This window comes from Engystomops pustulosus, chromosome 3 (assembly GCF_040894005.1).
Source record: "Engystomops pustulosus chromosome 3, aEngPut4.maternal, whole genome shotgun sequence".
NCBI classification, from domain to species: Eukaryota; Metazoa; Chordata; class Amphibia; order Anura; family Leptodactylidae; genus Engystomops; species Engystomops pustulosus.
In genome coordinates, this window is record NC_092413.1 from 171,759,002 (window position 1) to 171,779,811 (window position 20,810).

General features: G+C 39.5%; 1 protein-coding gene across 15 annotated transcripts in view; it reads right to left on the bottom strand.

Moving 5' to 3' along the window:
* The window catches only part of MBNL1 (muscleblind like splicing regulator 1), a 134,674-nt gene that overhangs the window by 9,574 nt on the left and 104,290 nt on the right, over positions 1-20,810 (bottom strand). For 7 of the 15 annotated variants that reach the window (XM_072143020.1, XM_072143019.1, XM_072143018.1 and 4 more), the window contains 5 exons: positions 15,264-15,464; positions 10,245-10,529; positions 7,179-7,436; positions 3,025-3,078; positions 1,822-1,975 (listed from right to left, as the gene is read on the bottom strand). In XM_072143020.1, the coding sequence (XP_071999121.1) occupies positions 1,822-1,975; positions 3,025-3,078; positions 7,179-7,436; positions 10,245-10,529; positions 15,264-15,464 (952 nt within the window). The remainder of the gene's footprint in view (positions 1-1,821; positions 1,976-3,024; positions 3,079-7,178; positions 7,437-10,244; positions 10,530-15,263; positions 15,465-20,810) is intronic. The other 8 variants (XM_072143025.1, XM_072143022.1, XM_072143021.1 and 5 more) reach the window with 3 other exon arrangements.

The window sequence follows — 20,810 nt, forward strand, 5'->3', positions numbered from 1 at the left end:
GTCACACAGTTAATAAGTAACATGTATATCATACTGGCCTGCTGGAATTCTATTTTTGGAACTATCGGTAACCAATCTTTTCCATCATCCATTATTTTTTGAAAAATAAATAGATAAAAATTATATATATATATATATATATATATATATATATACATATATATATATATATATATATATATATATATATATAATTTGTTTTTATATATAATAAAGAATACCTTTAAATGCATCATAGTTACAAAGTAACATAACTACTTTATGTAACTAATTATAGGGGTAAATATGCCTCAAAAGGGTTGATAGGATTTTAGAGCAAATACTGTTAACTGGGTTACAGTAAAAAGATCAGGCTCTTTAACAGCATCATGGCTCTCAGACGCCCGGGTCACACAGCGACCTCTGCACCTACATCTGTTGCTGTACAGTAATCTAGCAATGCAAGATTGACCCTCTATTTGCTGCAAAAAGTATACCATGCTCTCATTTAATGCAACAGAAGACATATGAATCTGATTTAATACAGCAAAAGCAATACTAGTACACACATCATCAAAGACTAGATGGATGCACATATCAAAGAGGACCCATCGGTGCTCCTGTCATGTCCATCCTACTAAATACAAGTGCCTTCATGACGTTGCAATTTTAAAGCACCTTTTTTAAAGTGTTGTATTTTGCTATTCCTCTGTTATTCCTAACTGAGTGTTAGGGGAGATGTCTCTTCACCCTCTGATACTATACATTAAGCACCACAGCATGTAGTACCCTGTTATCAATATATGTAATTCCTATTGGAATAACAGATGAACAGCTGACAATAGTTGTTCCAAAATTGATACTTCGTGAATAATACACATATTTAGTTAAGCTAACATGGCAGGAGCGGTGACAAGTCTTCTTTAAATGTTCCTAAGCAAGCAGAAGCAAATGCAAACATCAAAGATCAAGACTAGAGATTAAAGCTGTTGTCATGCTGAATACCATTAACTGTGGGAGTGGGAAAGACAAATCCAATAGTATTTTAGTAATGGGGGGGATCATTAGATCCTTATATTATGTTAAAGAGTAACTAAACCATCAAAGTTAATTTCAGAAATGAATTGAGCAGGTGATAATGGTAAACTTTACTGAAAGCAGATTCACAGTGCTTTTTATGCTTCTTTCTCCTTTACTGAGTAGTGTATCTTAAAGCCTTCTGAGGTCCATCTACTTCAGACAAATAAGGAGACATTATTCAGTTCTGCAAGGATATTAGACTATCAAATGAAAATCTGTAAAGACTCTTTATCTCTCCGCTGTCAGTGGATACAGAACAGAAAGCTGATTTATACAAACTGCTTAAAATAAGGAAGAAAGGCAGAGGAAAAAGAAGGACACAAGCACAGATTTCTATCATCATCTGCACTATTCATTTACACAATTTTGTCAAAAGTTTAGTTATGCTTTAACTGTAAGACTACTGCATGTTTCCACTTTCAGATTTTTAAGAAACTATTAAACTGTATGGATCCTAGTGCAGATTTTATGGCACTTGCTTAGAATAATATACTTCAGTTTTGCCTCTAGCAAATCCTGAACATGTGAACTTGCATCCCATTGACATCTCATCTCTTGTGTGTCTCTCTTTGCTACACTTGTGTATTTTTCGCACCATGCAGTACTTGTCTGCCCTCCGCTACCTTTACTGCAGACATCATACTGTATATCCAATTGTAAAAATACACTTATTTGTTACATTTTTGTATACATATTACATATACTATGACGTACTATTCAAGCTAACATTGTATTCTTCCAACTTGAAGACATGGAACTTACCTGGTGGGAAAAAGGCTGCCTGGTGCTGGAGCTGCATGTTGGCAAGAGCCTGTTGGTACTGGAAAAAACCCGTATTAAACATTCCGGTGGCACCATTGGTTTTTTCAAGTGCAGGCCTCTTTGGTAATGGGGGAAGTACAGTTTGAGGAATTCCCTTCATTCGGAAAGGAGTGTGAAGAGATCATAAAAGAAATTAGGAAAATGAATACAGACAATAAATACAATCAGAAGATGAGATTGTCATTATAAAATCTCTCCGAGCTGGAAAAGGCTGCAGATGAGCACAAGCGCATTCACTGCAGACTTCTCCAGGTCTACAGGCAATGAGTTATAATAAGCAGATAAAGCAGCACGCTAGTCTACTACACTAATGTACCTATAAACCCTACCCCGGGGGCATCATTGACCCCTGACTTAGGGTTGATTGCACCTCTTCATACACGCAGGCGACAGACATTATAGGTGAATAATATCTGTAGCTTCCGGGGACAGAGGGGACTGTACAAGAGTATCACGTTTAAGGATTACATTGATTTTGGAGCTGTATGGCAGGTACAATGTTGTATGGTAATGTGAAGCACTGGCATCATCTGCACTGCTAGCTCCATGAAGGTCAACAATTAAAGCAACAGTTACTCTACAGAATGACTGAAGAAGGTAGGATCATGTTGGAATATACCCAAACCTCCCCAAACCTATCTACATGTAGTCATGCAAACTGTCCCAGTACATGCAAGTATGTTAACACTGACTTACAAATGTTAAAACTACACGTACATAAGAGTAGCAATAGAGCCATGCCAACCACAAACATATAGTACAAACATTTACATACAGTTTGACTGTGGTCTATATTATGGATATACTAGTTCTGCTGTGGCAGCACTGAATGTGGTTATTGTGGCAAATTATATGCATAAGTATAGGGTGATATCCATACTGATATAGCAGAGGCTAAAGGGTGGTCATTTCGTTTTTGGAAGGGGGAAAACTTTTAGTTAATGTTAAGCCTACTATCAAACCACAAACATACCGGTCTGCTCCATCCGTATGTATATACTGTACATGCACATGGTAACCACACTCAGTTTTATACCTCAATAACAGAAAATGTCTATAAAACTAGATAACAATTTGTAAGCTTAACACTGGTTTCTACAGTAAAAGCTACATGCCAAGCTAAAAGGTGAAAGGTCATAGTACCAGGTCAAAGGTTGCCTCGAGGGATCGCTTCAGTGATTTGACAGCCGACTGAGTCTTAATTAGCAGGCAGCGAGCACATGATGGCAATGGGCCAATGGGGTTCAAGCGCATTAACATAAACAGCAAGCAGAGGTGCATCATGGGGGCAGCAGTGCATATTTTGGTAGGTGAGAAAAAAAAAACAAAAAAAACAAATCATCCGAATGCCGTATAATAACAAATAACAAGACTAAGCATGCACAATAAAGGCTCTGGTTTTGTTACTGTCATACTACTATTTTTAATCGAGAATTAGCAAACATTATTAAGGCAATGGCTCATCTAGTATTTGCTGGTGTTTTCACAGGACAAAGAGAAATTTTAAATTTCAACATTTTCGCCAAAATTTCTAGAAAGCAAACCCAGCAAATGACTTAAACTGTCTTTACATATGGAGTAAAGAGTTGCATGCTTCTTTTTGGATTGTTTTGAACCCATGCACTGTTTGAGGGGATTATATATATACACATTTATATATATGTAATATCGGTATATATGGCTAAGCCATCACAATGCCTCTGAGGATAATAGCCCATTTAAAGGTGTGCACTTTATTTCTGCCCTTTAGTGCTGTAGTTTTTTTTATGGAAAGACTTAAGTATAAAGAATTAATAGGCAGCGCTGTGCAAAAGCGAAAATTCGGAAGTACTCGATAGGACCTGCTCTATCACCATCCAAAGTCTTTCTTAAAGGAGTATATAACTCATCTAAAGAGATGGCAAGACACCCGGGATGAAGTGATGCCGCAGTTCACGGCACAGTTAGGGGACAGAGTGTGTCGAGACGAATGTGGGGCTATAACTCTATTTTCCACAACATGTTTCCCTCTTTCTATATCGCAACAGTTTGGAGGAACTGTATGGTGTGAGAAAGCAGGCCTTTTGGAGCTGTTAATAACAGCAGGGCCGAGAAAAAAATGCATTTATATTCCAGGATTGTAGCTAGACATAGAGCATACGGGAGTCTCCTCAAATTTGTATGTAGTGAGATCTCAGCATAACACTGTTATGTCTTCTGTTATATCTAACCAGAGTCCTTGTACTCCTCTTAGAGCAAAAGGGGCTACAAAATAGATCTTCTGGATAGGAACCACTGAAAACTTTTCTCCCACTTTTGTGAGTTGCTCTAACCTTAGATGCCTAAATTTACTGCTTTAGTGGGTTGTACCATTAATATTAATGGAATGGCCAGTGACAGCATGTGCAGTATCTCTATTTATTCTCTACAAAACACTTGTATATCTCCAGCAGTACTATAGAAGTAAAGAGGCTATATATATAAATAGGTGCAAAAGATTTCAAGACTGAGGTACAGTGGGGGGAAACCTGCTCCAATCATTAAATTATCCCTATGTTGTCACTCAGTGGTGGGTGTTTATCAAATCTGGTGTTTTTTACATCCCTTCTTTCCTGCTGAATATTTGACAATGTCCAGCCTTGGCATAAAGTAGATGCACAGCTTAGTACAACTGACTCCATTAGGGGACTGAAGCCAATAGTTGTCAGCTTTCACAGTAGGAACATAGCAAAACCCATGGGAGGAGCCTACCGGCATCGCCTTGTTCCCGCCCTCAACACACCCCTTTTTGGGAACTGGTGAGGATTCAATGAAAATTCAATTTGCACAAAATATTTTGTGCATTTGAAGTAAAAAAAAAAAAGACTACACAATCCATTTAACTATTTTGCAAACTTTCAGCTTGGAAGTCAAGGTAGGAAGGGGGGAGACCGAAAACACTGGATGTGGCCACAGTGGAGGAACCTATTGGAGACTTTGGAGGGGTAACTACTTGGATAATACGAAAGCCTTTCTGCTTTTGCCCAGCGTTGCACTGTAATAGGGTAGAGACCTGTATGTGAGTGCAGGTGTAGACATCAAAGCAACCTTTTTTCCTGGGGTTTTATATGAAGACTGAAGTGTTTGGTAAGCTCCATGCCCAACCAGCCACATAGAGGAGCAGATAATATCTCAGAGTAGGAAAAGATCTTTTGCGCTCTATAATCTACTCATGCTAAAAAGTTATATAAAGGACACTGACAGCTATAAAATGAAGCCACCAAAATTCACAACAGCCATTTTCAGAGTTTATCTAAATTCTGATGACCCGTGTGGAAGTGTTATGGAAGGCAAGAAAGACTGGGATATAATCCATTAGTATTATACAGCATAGGCGCACCGTCTCCTCCTGCAGTGTTATATGGCCCAATAGGTTATCATAATAAAGCTGACAAAGCAAGCTCTCCTATTGTCTTGTGTTATGGCTTTTGCTGCTGAAAATGTTACTAAAAAAGTATAGTGTATAGCACAAAGGACGAAATAAGATATTACCCACATGAGACACGGCCCTATTCACTTTCAATATTACTGCAATGTTATATATTCATATAGATTCGTACTGCAAAACCTTATTACAGGCAGTGAGGTAGATGCTTATATGGGATCTATTCTGCTGGATAGCACTAGGGTCTAATAAGAATACACAGTATATACATTACAGATGTAGCAGAGATGCATTTTCCTCTCTATAATCTGAATTTGTATATATTTCTTTTGAATTAACGAGGCCCCATCACTTCTCCTGAAACTGATTCTAACAAATAGCTCCCAAATTTTTATATAACTTTATTGCCATTTTCTTGGTTATTTTTCCTAGAAAGTCAACATTTGGATGGTGCATATCACTACATAGTCTGACTACGTATGAATACACCCACACAAATGTCTAGTAATTCAAGTATTTACTAGAATAAATGTATAAGGGACGATGACAGGATATCCTTAAAGGATATCTACTATTTGTTTTTATGTATTGTGAACCAAACATACCTTGAAAATGATGTAGCCACACTGATCCAGAAACATATCTTGTTTGATCCCTGAGCTGAGCTTAATAATGAGGCACTGGCCCTCCTGTGGCTGCCCCAGCGTTTCTACTCTTACCTTAATTATGCACTGCTCCAGAGAACATTCTATACACTGAGCTGCGATCCCTGACGAGAATGCACAGCTGCCTCGATTCACTTACAGCGTGCGCCCGATATCCTGCATGTGTCGCTTCCCTGATCAGGTCCGCCGGAGTTCACCATCTTCTTCCCGGTGCATGTGACACAATTTTAAAGTTAAATCCCGCGGTTTGTCCGAATCCGTCGGATCGTCCGACGGCCCGCCCCCATTTTTGTGTTGCGTGAAAGCCAGCGAGATTGAGACATAATCCGATCACGTGCAACAAAAACCCCTGTTAAATGCGGCGCAAAACGGAAATCGTTGGGAAACCCGACGGAAATGCCATCCGCGGACCCTTAGTAAATGTGCCCCACTGTGTTGTCCCTGTCAGGCAGAAGTAATCAATCACTGCACCATCCCTCAGCTGCTGTGTATGAGTCATCCAACTCAGGTTGATTAGTTACGTCTGGACAGTTAAGTAAGCTCGGTGAAATACAGCAGCCAAGCAGCACCCAGCTTTTAATCCTTTCAAGGATTAAACAAGATATGTTTCTGCATTAGTGTAGCTACAACATTCTCAAGGTTCACAATGCATAAAAACATATGTTTTATTTCCTTTAAGATCGCTTAAAGGGGTTGTTTATTCTCAGCAAATAATTGATGCTGTTTGCGTAATGAAAAGCTATACATTTTCCCAATATATTTTCTATATCACATCCTCACTGTTTTCTAGATCTCTGCTTGCTGTTCTTCTATAGGAAGCTTCATTTTTTTACATTGTGTGGATAAAAAATCATGTCACATGCCATGTGATGTCACACAGCTCCATGGAGAGTAATCAGAGCTGTGTATCTGTGTGACATCACATGACCGAGGTTAACAATGGAGCTTCTTATAGAATGACAGCAAGCAGAGATCTAGAAAACCACCAGGAAGTAAAACAGAAAGTATTTTTGAAAATTGTATAGCGGAACAATGTTAATTGTTGATAAAAGTGGACAACCCTTTTTAATAATGTAGAGTTACTTATGCAAAACCACAAATGACCCAATATGACAAATTCAATTTTTCTAAATCCTGCTAATTTAGTGCTGCTATATCTGTATTTTCACTACCTTGCATATATTATTTTACTGTTCTGTACTGGCAAGTAGTGGACAGCGTAAACTTACCATGGCTGCTGCGGTTGCTGCTGCCTGAGCAGCTGCAGCTTGGTTGACCTGGTATTGTGCAGCCTTTATCTTGGCTTGCAAATGTGCAGGCGGGTGGAAGTATTTGCACTTTTCCCGTGAACATCTTCCTTTGATATAATCCATACACACAGTGACGGTGTTATCGTTGGTGTCGATCATTGCACTCTCGGACGGGTGTGCAAACCTGCATTCATTTTCTCCTCTGTTACAGTTGCCGCGTTGATACTCTCGACATACCTAGAGACACAGCAGAAGAGGGCATTACATGGAGGCACACAACTTCTCAAAAGCAGTGGCGTAACTTTAGGGGGTGCAGAGGTGGCGATCGCACCTGGGCCCAAGAGGTTTACGGGGCCCTTATGGTGTCACTTTCCCACATGAGAAGACTATTACTATAAACAATACATAACAAAAAGGGTCCTGGCACAGACTTTGCACTGGGGCCCATCAGCTTCTAGTTACGCCACTGCTCAAAACCAAATTCAAGGACCCGCTGCTCTTAGATTCTCTATCCAATAATGTGAATGTGAGATTTCTACAATGAAATGAAAAAAACACCATCTACTCTCTAAAGTTTAATGTTATAGCCTGCACCTGTATTCTAATCTAAAGATCCCTTAGAAGAGACAACGCAGAAGAGAGATCTACTTTTCAGTTAGCAGGACTGATGTAGAAAAGCTGCAGGTTGTATGGGATACCACTAGAGGGCGCTCATACACTGCAGTAAAAGATTTGGTATGAGAAAAAATAGACCAAAGAAAACCAATAGACAAGTATGAATACAGAATTAAGTTGCGTTTTCTTTAAATTTATTAAGCTTTCCAAAGGCAACCCAACGATTTTTAGATAACTAACAAATGCTGTTGTTGTTTATTTGTACCAAACTCTTAAAGGGGCCGTCCAGTTCCAGTAAATAAATGTTACTGTAAAAACGTATACAGTTTTTTCATGGCTTGTGAAAATCTCTTAATACAAAAAAAAAAATTATAGTATTTCATCATACACAATTACCATTTCTTTCATTTTCTGCAGCTAGATGACCACTTTAAGATTTAATTTCATGTGTTTTAGAAATTCCTGTGACTGCCCCAATTTTTTGTATATGGGTCTCATAGAAATCAAAGGGGCCCATTTATCCAGGGGTGGAGTAAGAGTGCCAAGGTGCCATGGTTTGATTAAATATTATAGCACCTATAAGCCTTCCTACTTATGGTACTGGGATCAAGCTTCTTGGAGAATGGACGGTGCATGCTGCCTGCTTTCAGTCTGCGGTGTCAGGAACTTTGAGGACCTTCTAAGGTCCTGAAATGGCTCTTGTGTAAATGTGTATTGAGAGCAGGAACAGATGTACAAGGATTTCGTGGGTGAAGTATAAAATGTGGCGGTTGGTTTTGGTGGCCATGTGCCCCCTAGAAAGCTTGGGCCCCAGACTACTGCCCAAAACGCCTATTTGTAATCCACTACTTCATTTATCATATTCTTGTCGCAAAGTGCCCCTGCACCCCAGCTCCAGCCTCCTGATAAATGTGCTGAACAGCAGCAGTGTGACGCACCCGGGGGCCACTTTTTACATCAAGTCTAACCTGGTGTTGAATTGCAACATCGCCTACATAGGTAGTGCACAGGCACGGGGCAGGAATCTAAAATAATTTTCTATTATATCTAAAAAATCAGGCCTGCCCTCATTGCACTTCCACAGGATTATTTCTATATTTTCTTCACGCTTCTACATAAATGTTCGTTCGCAGTACTGTTATTGGTTTGGTTTCATCTGGGTCCCAATAGACTTCCTTAACGTTGGTTATATACAATCCTCTTTTCTTCATAGATAAGTGGTGTCATGGTGTTTGTCTGCCTACTGAAAATAAGCTGCTTATGCCTGAGGAAATCTCTTTGACTCAGCATTGACTAAAGTGTCTTGCTGCTATTGTTTAATATTGTCATCCCAATGGATCTTATCAGTAAACATTGAAGTCTCTATATGTTCTATACAGAGATTAATAAAACATCAAAAGAAATGTCAAGGAGAAAGTCGAAAGGAGACATTAAAGGTTTCATTAAGTGACCTTCAAGGACATTTCTAGGGGGTTGCACAATATGGAATAAGGCTAAACTGCAATAATATTCAGAGGCCACAGAGAAGAGTGGAGCTGTTCCTGAAAGAAATTTACCCTGGGTGTCTTTAATTTTGGACAATTGGTTTGTGTGTGTGTTAAACTAGTTGTTCTGCCCTCTATGGGATCCTTTAAAGTTAAAGACTTAGGCTGCATCCACATATTAAGGTTTTCAAATATATATGGGAAGATCGATTGTGAGACAAGTATAGTGACTTTATGTTCTCCAAATATTTCTTTAAAGGGACAATTGTCTATTAACCTTGGTACCACGATATAGTGTACATAATCCCATGCTTTCCTGCGGAAAATCAAATTACGAAAGCATATTTTATATAATTGCAATATGATTGAAGACAAGGAAGTAACACGTTCAGATTGCCATCCGTGTTATAGTTAAGGAAAAAATATATAGTATAATGTAAAGGGAAGCAAGTGAATTTATATTGTTGGGTTTAAGACCAACAGATACAGAGAGCAGAACATCCCCTGGAGAAATAATGGCAGCACTTTACATCGTCAGATAGATATATTGTTATAGGAACAGTCTAAACCATCGGGAGAACAATAACATACAATATAGATAAGGATTAGTACTTTGTATCGCAATAAAGACATTATACAAAAAAATACTTTAATAAATTGCAATATGGAATGTAGAACGTAAAGGAAGAGAAGGATGGAGCAGAGTTGTTAACCATGAGAAATAAGGAAATGACAGTATTGGAAGGGAGGTTTGGTTATGGAAGCATCGGAGAAGAGAAATAATGGGATCAACTGGAATGGAAAGGTGAGTAGAAAGAAGCAGAATGAATACATTGAGTGTTAGAGGAGTCCATGTGGTCACGATGATTGACAAGGACTGAGAGTTTGTACAGAAGGCAGAAAGATAGAAATAGTATGTGTACTAGACATGGTGAGGAACACTCGCCTTTCTCTTCTGAGACCGAGGGTCAAGTCCAGCTTGATGTCCTAAGTGAAATGAGTTTGCAGGTCGCAGCTCACTTCCCAGAGGGCAGGAGTCCACATCACAAAACCACCACACATAATTTGGCACAACTGGCAGTCTCTGCTCTGGAGAGGCCCAGGATTGAGCTGGCATGGAGACTGAACTACCTCTCACCCACAAAGAGGGTGCTCCCTCCAGATCAGGGTTGAGTTCATTGGTTGGGCAACGTGGGGAAGCTCGTAGTGCAGCTGCCTGATTGTAGCTGGCCTGTGAATAAAAAGAGGACTTCAGTTTCCATTCCAGCCAGTCCGTCTACCATTAACATAGTGTAAGTGAGGTCACTACCTAACCTGTGGCCGCAAATGCAGACGCATGTCATGGTGGAAAAAAAGGCAGACAATGACAATAAAGCAAGCAAAGCACAACATTGCAATATAATCCTCTATAATGTTATTATTCAATGTATTCAATAAAGTACAATGCTTCATAAGGGTCTCTGTGACCTTTCACTCATAATCTATCCTTATGACCGGCCGTCATTATATGACTGGTGGGGACATTCACCAACCTCCTGGCGCTGCTTGGGATATATTGGAAGCCACTGCAGCTCCAATATTGAATGAGGGGATCCCCACAGATCACACATTGACAGATAAGGATAGCTCCTCAATTAAAAGGGGCAGGTAAAATATCTCATTGTAGAAGACATTTTAACCTAGATGAAAAGTAAAAGAAAAGCGGTCGCCATGAAAATGCAATGTGTACTGCTCTACAACATGCACAATATGTACAATCTGTTCAGAACCTCCTGCTCTATAACATTCTATAAGCGCATAGGGCACTATGTACAATCTGCTCAGCTCCTCCTGCTCTATAACATACTACCAGCGCATAGGACACTATGTGCAATCTCCTCAGATCCTCCTGCTCTATATCGTACTTCCTGCGTATAGGGCACTATGTACAACCTGTTCAGATCCTCCTACTCTTTAACTTACCTCCAGCACATAGGGCACTATGTACAATCTGCTCAGCTCCTCCTGCTCTATAACATACTTCCAGTGCATAAGGCATTATGTACAATCTGTTCAGCGCCTTCTATTCTATAACATTCTGTCAGCGCATAGGGCACTATGTACAATCTGCACAGATCTTCCTGCTCTATAACATGCTGCCCTCAAATAGACCCCTATATACAAGTTGCTCAGTTCGTCTTGCTTTATTACAACAGATTCTCTTAGTTCCGCCTACTCTATAGCATGCTGCCTGCAGATAGGACTTTACATGCAATCTGCTCAGCTGCTCCTGCTATATAACATACTGTCTGCACAGTACAAGATCCAAGATACAAAAAATTCAGCCTGCAGAGAAGAATGTAAAGGAGTAGCTCTTCAATTCGCTGTCAATGTCATGTAATCTTTTCATCATGGAGGACATCCAAACTTTCTTAGAATAATGTATCCTGTCTTAGGATGTTAAACTTTTTTTTGCAGAAAGAACATTTTCTGCTGCTTTTGGGCTGGTTTCTGTCTAGGGGAGCCACGATCTGGAACATAACTCAATTTGCCTACTGTTACACTGTGGATGATGAAGCTGAATCTGCAAATGTCAGCTGAAAATGTCCTAAATGTCACATACATGCCTGATATGTCTATCATAAGAAGAGAAAACTGGAAGCAGTGAAATGGGGATTGGATGAATAGTTAAGCATTGCTACAATGGAAAGCAGAGAGGATGGTGAGGAAGCATGAAGGTGATCCACACATGTAAGATTGAGCGGCATGAACTACTATGAAAAGAGAAAGCAAAGAGCATATGATAATATTACAAGCCGCTCATGTTATCCCATATAGCGTAACATTATAATAATCAATCTCACAGTATATATCACAGGAAACAAGACATTGAGCAGAAAAAACATTGGATCTGCTTGAAATGATATAAAATTCCATGTATCTGTGGGATCAGTGGAATAAAGAAGTAGAGAGAAGTCACAGATTAGACTTAGGGAACATGTGAACAAATTGTTTTTATATATCGTAGGAGATATCATAACAATTAGGTACATCACATACAGCAAATGTTGATTTGGAAATGATAGACATTATGGTGCAGATTTACTTACCTGGTCCTGTCGCGATCCCGCGGTGCATTGTCCGACGTGGATTCAGGTCTGCCGCTATTCACCAAGATTGTGCGCCCGAGTTTCTGCATCCGTCGCTTCTGCACCGAGGTCTGCTGGAGTTCACCTTTTCCTTTCCAGGGCTTATGAGTGCCAAAATACCGGGGCAATTCACCCCAAAACGGAAATCGAGGAGGAACCCGACAAAAATGCGCTCCGCGGTCCCTTAATAAATGAGCCCCATTGTGTCAGGTGAGCAGAATTGAACTTGTCATATGGCACATGTTCTAGGACAAGCGACTGTCTCCGTAGGAGTTACATCGTTTCGCTCCTAGTTTTAAGTAAAGCTCAGCCTATTATCCAGCAACATTGATCCAGAGAACAAATCAACAGACAAACTAGATGGTTATTGGAAAACTTCCCATTAGCTAAAACTACACATACGTAAGACTTTCTTGAACTATTCTCTCTTTTGGATTTAATTCCTTTAAAAATCTGTCAAGAAAATCCCAATAATGTTTTGGACATTACAGTAGAAGTTGAACGTTTGAAGTTTGGACATCATTGTTTTCTGTTGTTGTACACATCACTGCCTTTTTTTTTCTATCCCCTCTGCTACAATGGAACAGAACTTAAGAAGCCCCAAAAGGAGACCTGAATATACTCTAAGCGTCATGTTGCACAAATTTGTCAGTTTACTTTAAAGCACAAAAATGAATATTGAAGATTATAATAGACTTTGTAATATTCTTTATTTCTGTGAACAGAAATTGACGTAATAAACTACTACCAGTATGTTGTGGAGGATATTAACATCTTCTAGATCATTTTTATTTCATGGCCCTGTGTGGTGGCATCATCCAGAAAATAAACTTTGAAGTGAGATGTAAAATGGTTGCATGAAGTCATAGAGGTGGTGCATTTAGTGCTGAGCTCAGAACACCACTGTCATCACTGTGATTGATGTTATCCCTAGGCTTCTCGAGAGCTGGTTACTGATATCCCTGTACATATGGCTTTTAATTACACTAAAGGTGGCATTATTAGGCCATATTCACACAACAGTTCAGGGGATGTAAATCTTCCCTATAGATGGCTATGGCGCTTTGCTTGGTACGGTGAGCATAATGTGTGCTGTACCTGCAAAAGGATAGTGCATGCTCTATCTTTATTTGTAAGAATGGCCGTGCGGCATTATTTCCTATTCAGAGGGGCTATGGCCTGGCGAGCTTGCATGTGTGTGAATGCAACCTTAGGCAGGGAGAACTTGACTTCAATGTTAAACTCCCTGCCTCCTTGACTATACACAACAAATTAACATCGCACAACAAAGTTGATTTTTCCGAAAGAGACCAACATGCTGGGCCATGAACTAGAAGGTGTTAAGTTGCTTGTCAACATTTTGCTGGTTTAATAGGTCAATTATTACTTATTACTACCTACAGGTACTAAAATGTTCCTGTGCCCTTCTTTTTCCTTCGCCTTTCTTCTATATTTAAGCAGTTTGTGTATATTAGCTTTCTGTCCTGTATCCACTGACAACTGAGAGATAAAGGAACCTGATAAAGTGTCTAATGACTTATCTCTTTATACATAGTCCCTGGATAGTAATATCTCCTGACAGAGATGAATCATCAAGGGAGATATTCTCTACTCATTCATTAGCCTTCGCTTCTTAAAGGGGTATTCTCGTCTGGGCATTCACATTCAGTTTGATTAATCTGCCATAGATAAACATTTCTTCAATTGGATGTTATGAAAAAAAATGTTCCTGTGTGAAGATAATTTCTTATAAATGTAGTCATATGGTCCCTTAGAAATGACTAATGACTAGATGGATTGCACAAAGAAACAAAAAGTTTTTGTATATGAAAAGTCTGGGAGTTACTACATGTCCCAAAGCCGTCCTGTGGCAATAATCACTGAATCCAGGAGGTCAGGCAGGACTCTATAGCGCAAGTCTGGTCACCGTTGCCAGAGTGTGAGGTGGTCGTAACTGAGGAAGCCATCTAGTTTCTAAGGGACAACATGGCTACATTTATGGGAAATTATCTTCACACAGGAACATTTTTTTCAATATATCCAATTGAAGAAATGTTTATATATGGAAGATTAGTGAAACTAAATGTGAGTGCCCAGACGAGAATACCCCTTTAACTCTGTACCATGTACATTGACTTGAGATACAATGCTCACTACATGAGAAAGAAGGAGCAGAAAACAGGCACAGAGAAGCTGCTTTACTTTATGAAGTAAATTACAAAGTTTGCTATTATCATCTGTTTTTTTACTACTGTAATAAAATAATTGGTGTAAAAGTTACACTTTTATGCTAGACAGAGGTGTTTTGTCCTGTCTGAAAAAACAGTTGGAGCTTTAAAATAAAATAAAATAATAATAAATAGTTGAACAGTGAAACAACAAGTTCAGGTCTGCTACATCTGTAACGAAACTGCATATTCAAGACATTTCTGATGAATACACCTTGGTTACTATCCCTTGGCAACCAAGGTAATCTGTTGTCTTCACAGCATGGAATGTATGAGTGCAACTTCAAGCAATTAAAATGTGGCTCAAGCCAGCGTACAAGATAGTAACAGGGTAGAGAATTGGGTCACGGCCACATCAAATCTTCATTCAACTTAATGGCACATGAGGGGTTAATAATCATCAAGATGTCGCAGGTTATGGCTTCTGATGATTCACACGATTCACTGTAAGGAGTATTTGTGGTTATTATATTGCAGGTCAGTTCATTAGTGGCAACATAAGCATTTCATTCATGGAGAGTTCAGAATTTCCACGTTTTAGTCCTAAAAGGCACCCAGCGCTGTGACGTTATTACATATGTGATGTACAGTATGTTACATAATCCATACCTCCAGTCTGTCGGTTCTCATTAGCTTCTGTGCGGCAGCTGCGGCAGCTGATGGCATCGTGACTCCCGGGTTTCCAGCAACAAGTACCGGTGCAGTAGGAAGAATTTCAGCTGGTACGAGGCCCGGAGATACCGGCCCCAGGTATGGATTAAAGGCTGCTGTTGCATTGGTGGCTAGGCTTGGTGCGACTGAGAACATTGGCTGTAAAAGATAAAATACCACAAGGGTAATATTGTCATTTGTTATTTGTGTCCCTTTCATAAACCCTCATGAATCCAGAATGATAGATTCGGAGCGCCAGGATTAGACCTTCTTATGGGAATACATAGAGCACTGCATGATGAATGTAAAGCAACCAGGACCACACAAGCATTAGAAGTCACCAACATGAATGATGGGGCTTAGCAGGAGACAAGAGAGGAAACTATATACAGGTAGTTACAGATAGACGTCTCGGCCCACTGTGACCTCTGGATGCTGGATCTACTGAACCTTAGCTCTGGGCTGCAATAATCACCTGTAAGCATTATCAAAGGTGTCTGCAATGAAGCTTTATTGTGAATCAGTATTCCTACAACCCAAAATTTTGACAATCCAGTTGTCACAGGGACAAGAAGAATGTTTTTGGAGTTACACCTAGAAAATATACCAGTTCCATCATACATACAAATTCAACTTAAAGGGAACCTGTCACCAGGGATCTCATTTTCACTAAAGTCAGATTGTAAAAGCCCATGACATCTGCAGTCCAAAAATGCCTCTCTGCCTTTTCTAAGCATTTGCATTACAATATAATTGTGTGTTATAACTTACCCTTGCACCCTGACAAAATCCTGGGGTAGTCACAGGGGCTAGACTTTGGTTTGGATACATTTCAAAAAACAACATGTGACTTGGCTGAGCTGCAGGCTGTCTCCATGTTTGTGCTCCTGTACAGCTTGTCCCTCCCCCACTGATGTCAGGCTGACCAGGATGTGAATTCTGAGAAGAAACAGGAGGTGGAGCTGTACAGGAGCACAAAGGTGGGGGCTAAGATCTGAGGAGTGAGTAACACAGACAAGCCACATGTTGTTTTTTGAAATGCATCCAAACCAAAGTCCAGCCCCTGGGACTACCCCAGGATTTTGTTAGGATGCCAGAGAAAGTTATGACACACAATTATTTTGTAATGCAAATGCTTAGAAAAGGCAGAGAGGCAGATTTGCACTGCAGGTGTCATGGGCTTTTACAGTCTGTCTTTAGTGAAAATTATGTCCCTGGTGAAAGGTTCCCTTTAAGAACAAACCCAGTAAGCCTATCTTGTCTGCAACCCTGGGACTGCCTGGAGGCATCTAGTTGTCAGTTGACATCTCCCTGTCACAGTTTGTCAGTCTACAAATGTTTGCAAATGATAGATTTTTACAGTGATATGGTCCTTAAAGGAAATCTACCACATTATTTAACCTCTACAAACAACCACCAGTGATCTGTAGGGGTTAAACATCTTAACGCCAGCATACCCTTACATAAGATAGTCACCAGCTTATTGCTCATAAAAATTCCTTGTTTAGATTAGCCTGAAGGTCTTTGTAGTACGTTACCCCCTGCAGCACTTTTAACTCGCCTCCTCATTCGGCACCCTCCACCTGCTGCCTGCTTCAGGAGTCGGCTGATGTTGAGTTAGAAGCGCTGCAGGGTGGTGAGTAGACTCTGCTAAGTCCCCTCAAAGCCCTTCAGGCTAATTTACTTAAGGATTAAAGTCTCTTTTCTTACAAGTAATCTTTTATAAAGGTGATCTGCGTTCAGATTTGTAACCACCAGAGCTTTGTTAAATGATGTGGTAGATTTCCTTTAAAGAAAGCCTACCATCCCAAATCTACCTGATAGGGTTCCTCTAACATATGACAGCCTTAGCCCCTTTTCAGCTAATAATTTAGTGCCCCAGAACATTAGCAATGTTTTTTATGATCAATAGATGTGGAGCGGGAGATACGGCTACTCTACGCCCCAGTAGCCTCTTTGAATCCCTCCTACCCTCCTGTCTTCAGAACCTGCCTGGGTGTAGCTGCACGTACTCGTCTTCGAATCCGGTCCTTGTAGAGCACATGCTTGCAGCTGCAAGGACTCGGCTCCGAAGCGTGACCTACTGTGCATGAACAGAACTTCGGCATTGCAGACTAGTGTGGGCTGATACAATGAGCTGCACGTTGAAACCAGGAGGGTGGGAGGGATTTAAAGAGGGAACTGGGGCACAGAGTAGCCATAGCTCCCGCTCCACAGCGTGGCTACTCCCCACCCCTGAAGCCTCTTAAAAGAATTTGCATATTGATCAGATAAAATATTTCTGATATTCTGGGGCACTAAATTTTTTGCTGGAAAGGGTCTATGGCTGCAATAGGTTAGAGCAGCGATGGCGAACCTATGGCACGCGTGCCACATGCGGCACGCAGAGCTGTTCCTGTGGGCACGCGGGAGCGCTGAATGTTATTGTGGTTCCCATAGAAACCACTGCCGGGAGAAGAGAGCAGCATGATACAGCTGCTCCCACATAATAAAATTGGGCAGGGGCATAAGGATCTGGCCCTTAGATACAGGGGTCCAGCGGCTGCACTGTTCAATGTGCTCTTTTGGGACCCCTGAGCACAGTAATATCGGCAGGAAGGCAGTCATTGCTCTGCCTTCCCCCCTGCTAAAGCCGGGACTCACACAGAGGGCTGGTCACCTGACCCGACCAGCCAATAGGAGAGGAGAGGAGAGGAGGGAAGAGGAATCACCAGAGCCCGGGCTGCATGTAGCTGCAGTATAGAAAGGTAATAAATGACATACAGTGTAGCATCAGCTCATTCTCCCCTTCTCCCCTGCTATCCTGTAAATATAAACTACATCATGCAGCTATTCATATCTTTCCAGCACCCTCATATCTATCTCTCTGTCTCTCTCATATCTATCTATCTGTCTATCTATCTATCTGTCTATCTATCTATCTATTATGTATCATCTATCTATCTATCTATCTATCTATCTATCTATCTATCTATGTATCTATCTATCTATCTATGTATGTATCTATCTATGTATGTATGTATCTATCTATCTATCTATTATGTATCATCTATCTATCTATGTATCTATGTATCTATCTATCTATCTATCTATCTATCTATCTATCTATCTATCTATTATGTATCATCTATGTATCTATGTATCTATGTATCTATGTATCTATCTATCTATCTATCTATCTATCTATCTATCTATGTATCTATCTATCTATTATGTATCATCTATCTATCTATCTATGTATCCATGTATCTATCTATCTATCTATCTATCTATCTATGTATCTATCTATCTATCTATCTATCTATCTATCTATCTCCTATCTATGTATCTATCTATCTATCTATGTATCTATCTATCTATTATGTATCATCTATCTATCTATCTATGTATCTATCTATGTATGTATCTATCTATGTATGTATCTATCTATCTATCTATTATGTATCATCTATCTATCTATGTATCTATCTATCTATGTATCTATCTATCTATCTATGTATCTATCTATGTATCTATGTATCTATCTATCTATCTATCTATCATCTATCTATCTATCTATCTATCTATCTATCTATCTATCTATCTCCTATCTATCTATCTATGTATCTATCTATCTATCTATCTCCTATCTATCTATCTATCTATCTCCTATCTATCTATCTATCTATCTATCTCATATCTATCTATCTATCTCATATCTATCTATCTATCTATCTATCTATCTATCTCCTATCTATCTATCTATCTATCTATCTATCTATCTATCTCATATCTATCTATCTCTCTCTCTCATATCTATCTATCTCCTATCTATCTATCTCATATCTATCTATCTATCTCATATCTATCTATCTCTCTCTCTCATATCTATCTCTCTGTCTCTCTCATATCTATGTATCTAGAAAAATGATCTATTTATCTATCTATCAGGGCCCACTGGTGTCTTGTTACACCACTGGGATTGGGGTCATGTATAAAGGTCAGCAGACCCCTACATGTGACATATGACATAGCTATAAATAAAATACATCAATATTAAAATGGGGCAATTCTCTCTATAATGCTGGTTATCAGCTGCAGGTGTACCTGAGCTCTGCCCCAATCCTTCCCCTTGAACAGTATACAACAGTTTTAGGCGAGCAGCGGACAACAGTACACTGCCAGGATTTTTTTACGTTTATTACAGAAGTCCCTATATTAAACACCTATGTGTTTTTTTTTTTTAATTTTTGTCTTGGCACTTTGCTATAAGTAAGTTGGGTTTGAGTTGCATTTTGGGCACTCGGCCTCTAAAAGGTTCGCCATCACTGGGTTAGAGGAACCGGCCAACGGATCTACCCTATTAACAAGATCTGTGATGAAAGGCTTCCTTGACATTTTTTGACATCTTGCGTGACATCTTATCTATACTATCATATTAAAGTGTTTGTATAGTAAACAGATGTAATTTGCTATTTTTAAAGTAGCTGGATAAACTCTTCAGGAGTAAGCCCATGAAAACCCTCTGTCCCCTTCCCATTAGTCAATAAAGTATACTTTGTTTCTCAACTGAAGAATGGGGCCTTTATGTCTACCTAAACTCCAAGTAATGTTTTACAGTCCAGCCCTATTTCTTGTAGGGGAATTGCTGACATTATTTAAACCCATCCAAAGAAATAGTAACATTTTCAGTAAGGACAGGAAGATGTTCTAGAAGAAGGTGCCTTAGAATATTCCATATTAATAGTGATCATTCAAGAAACTCATCATGAAATGATCTGGCTGTATCCGACACATCACATTCTAGCCTCTCGAATCTGGAACTCCCTGTTCTCTTGGAGCGTCAAGTAGAAATCAGAGATTGTCTTCAGTGCCAGGCAGTGATCCAAGCACTTCCACAGAAGTTTATACTGTCTGTACACAGATAAATAGACTTTCTTGTTTAAAAGTCATCCATATGCAATAAAGTAATCTCCAATTTAACCTCATGTATGAAGTACCAAAGGAATGAAGGAATATTTAACATTCTAGCTGTCAAATGGCAAATATATATATCCAAATAGTGAAAATCTATAAGAATTCCGCTGCGAAACATCAAACTAACTTTTGTATTATTTCCCTTTCTATGTACCTATACACAAATACAAATACATAATTACATTCCAGCATATAACCGGGAATACTCCAAATTGTTTTTGTACAGGAAAACATCACGGTATATAGCTTTTACGTGATCTCATTGTACTATTCAGCATACAGTAAAGTCCACCTCTCCCTGACAGTAATGGTCCACATACATTGTTTGTGTTATGTTACTTTCCGCCTCCGGAGCTGAATTCCTGGTTAGTGCGGTTGTGATCTTTTATAAATTCCATAGTGACACGTTGTGAGTAAACAGAAATACATCGCCTTGCCGTGACCTTTAAGATGCTGCCTGATATAATGCTGGCTCAGATTTAACTCAGAAAAAAAAGCCTACAAAAAATATCCAGTTGCTGTTAAATTCAAAAGAACATTTAACACTTT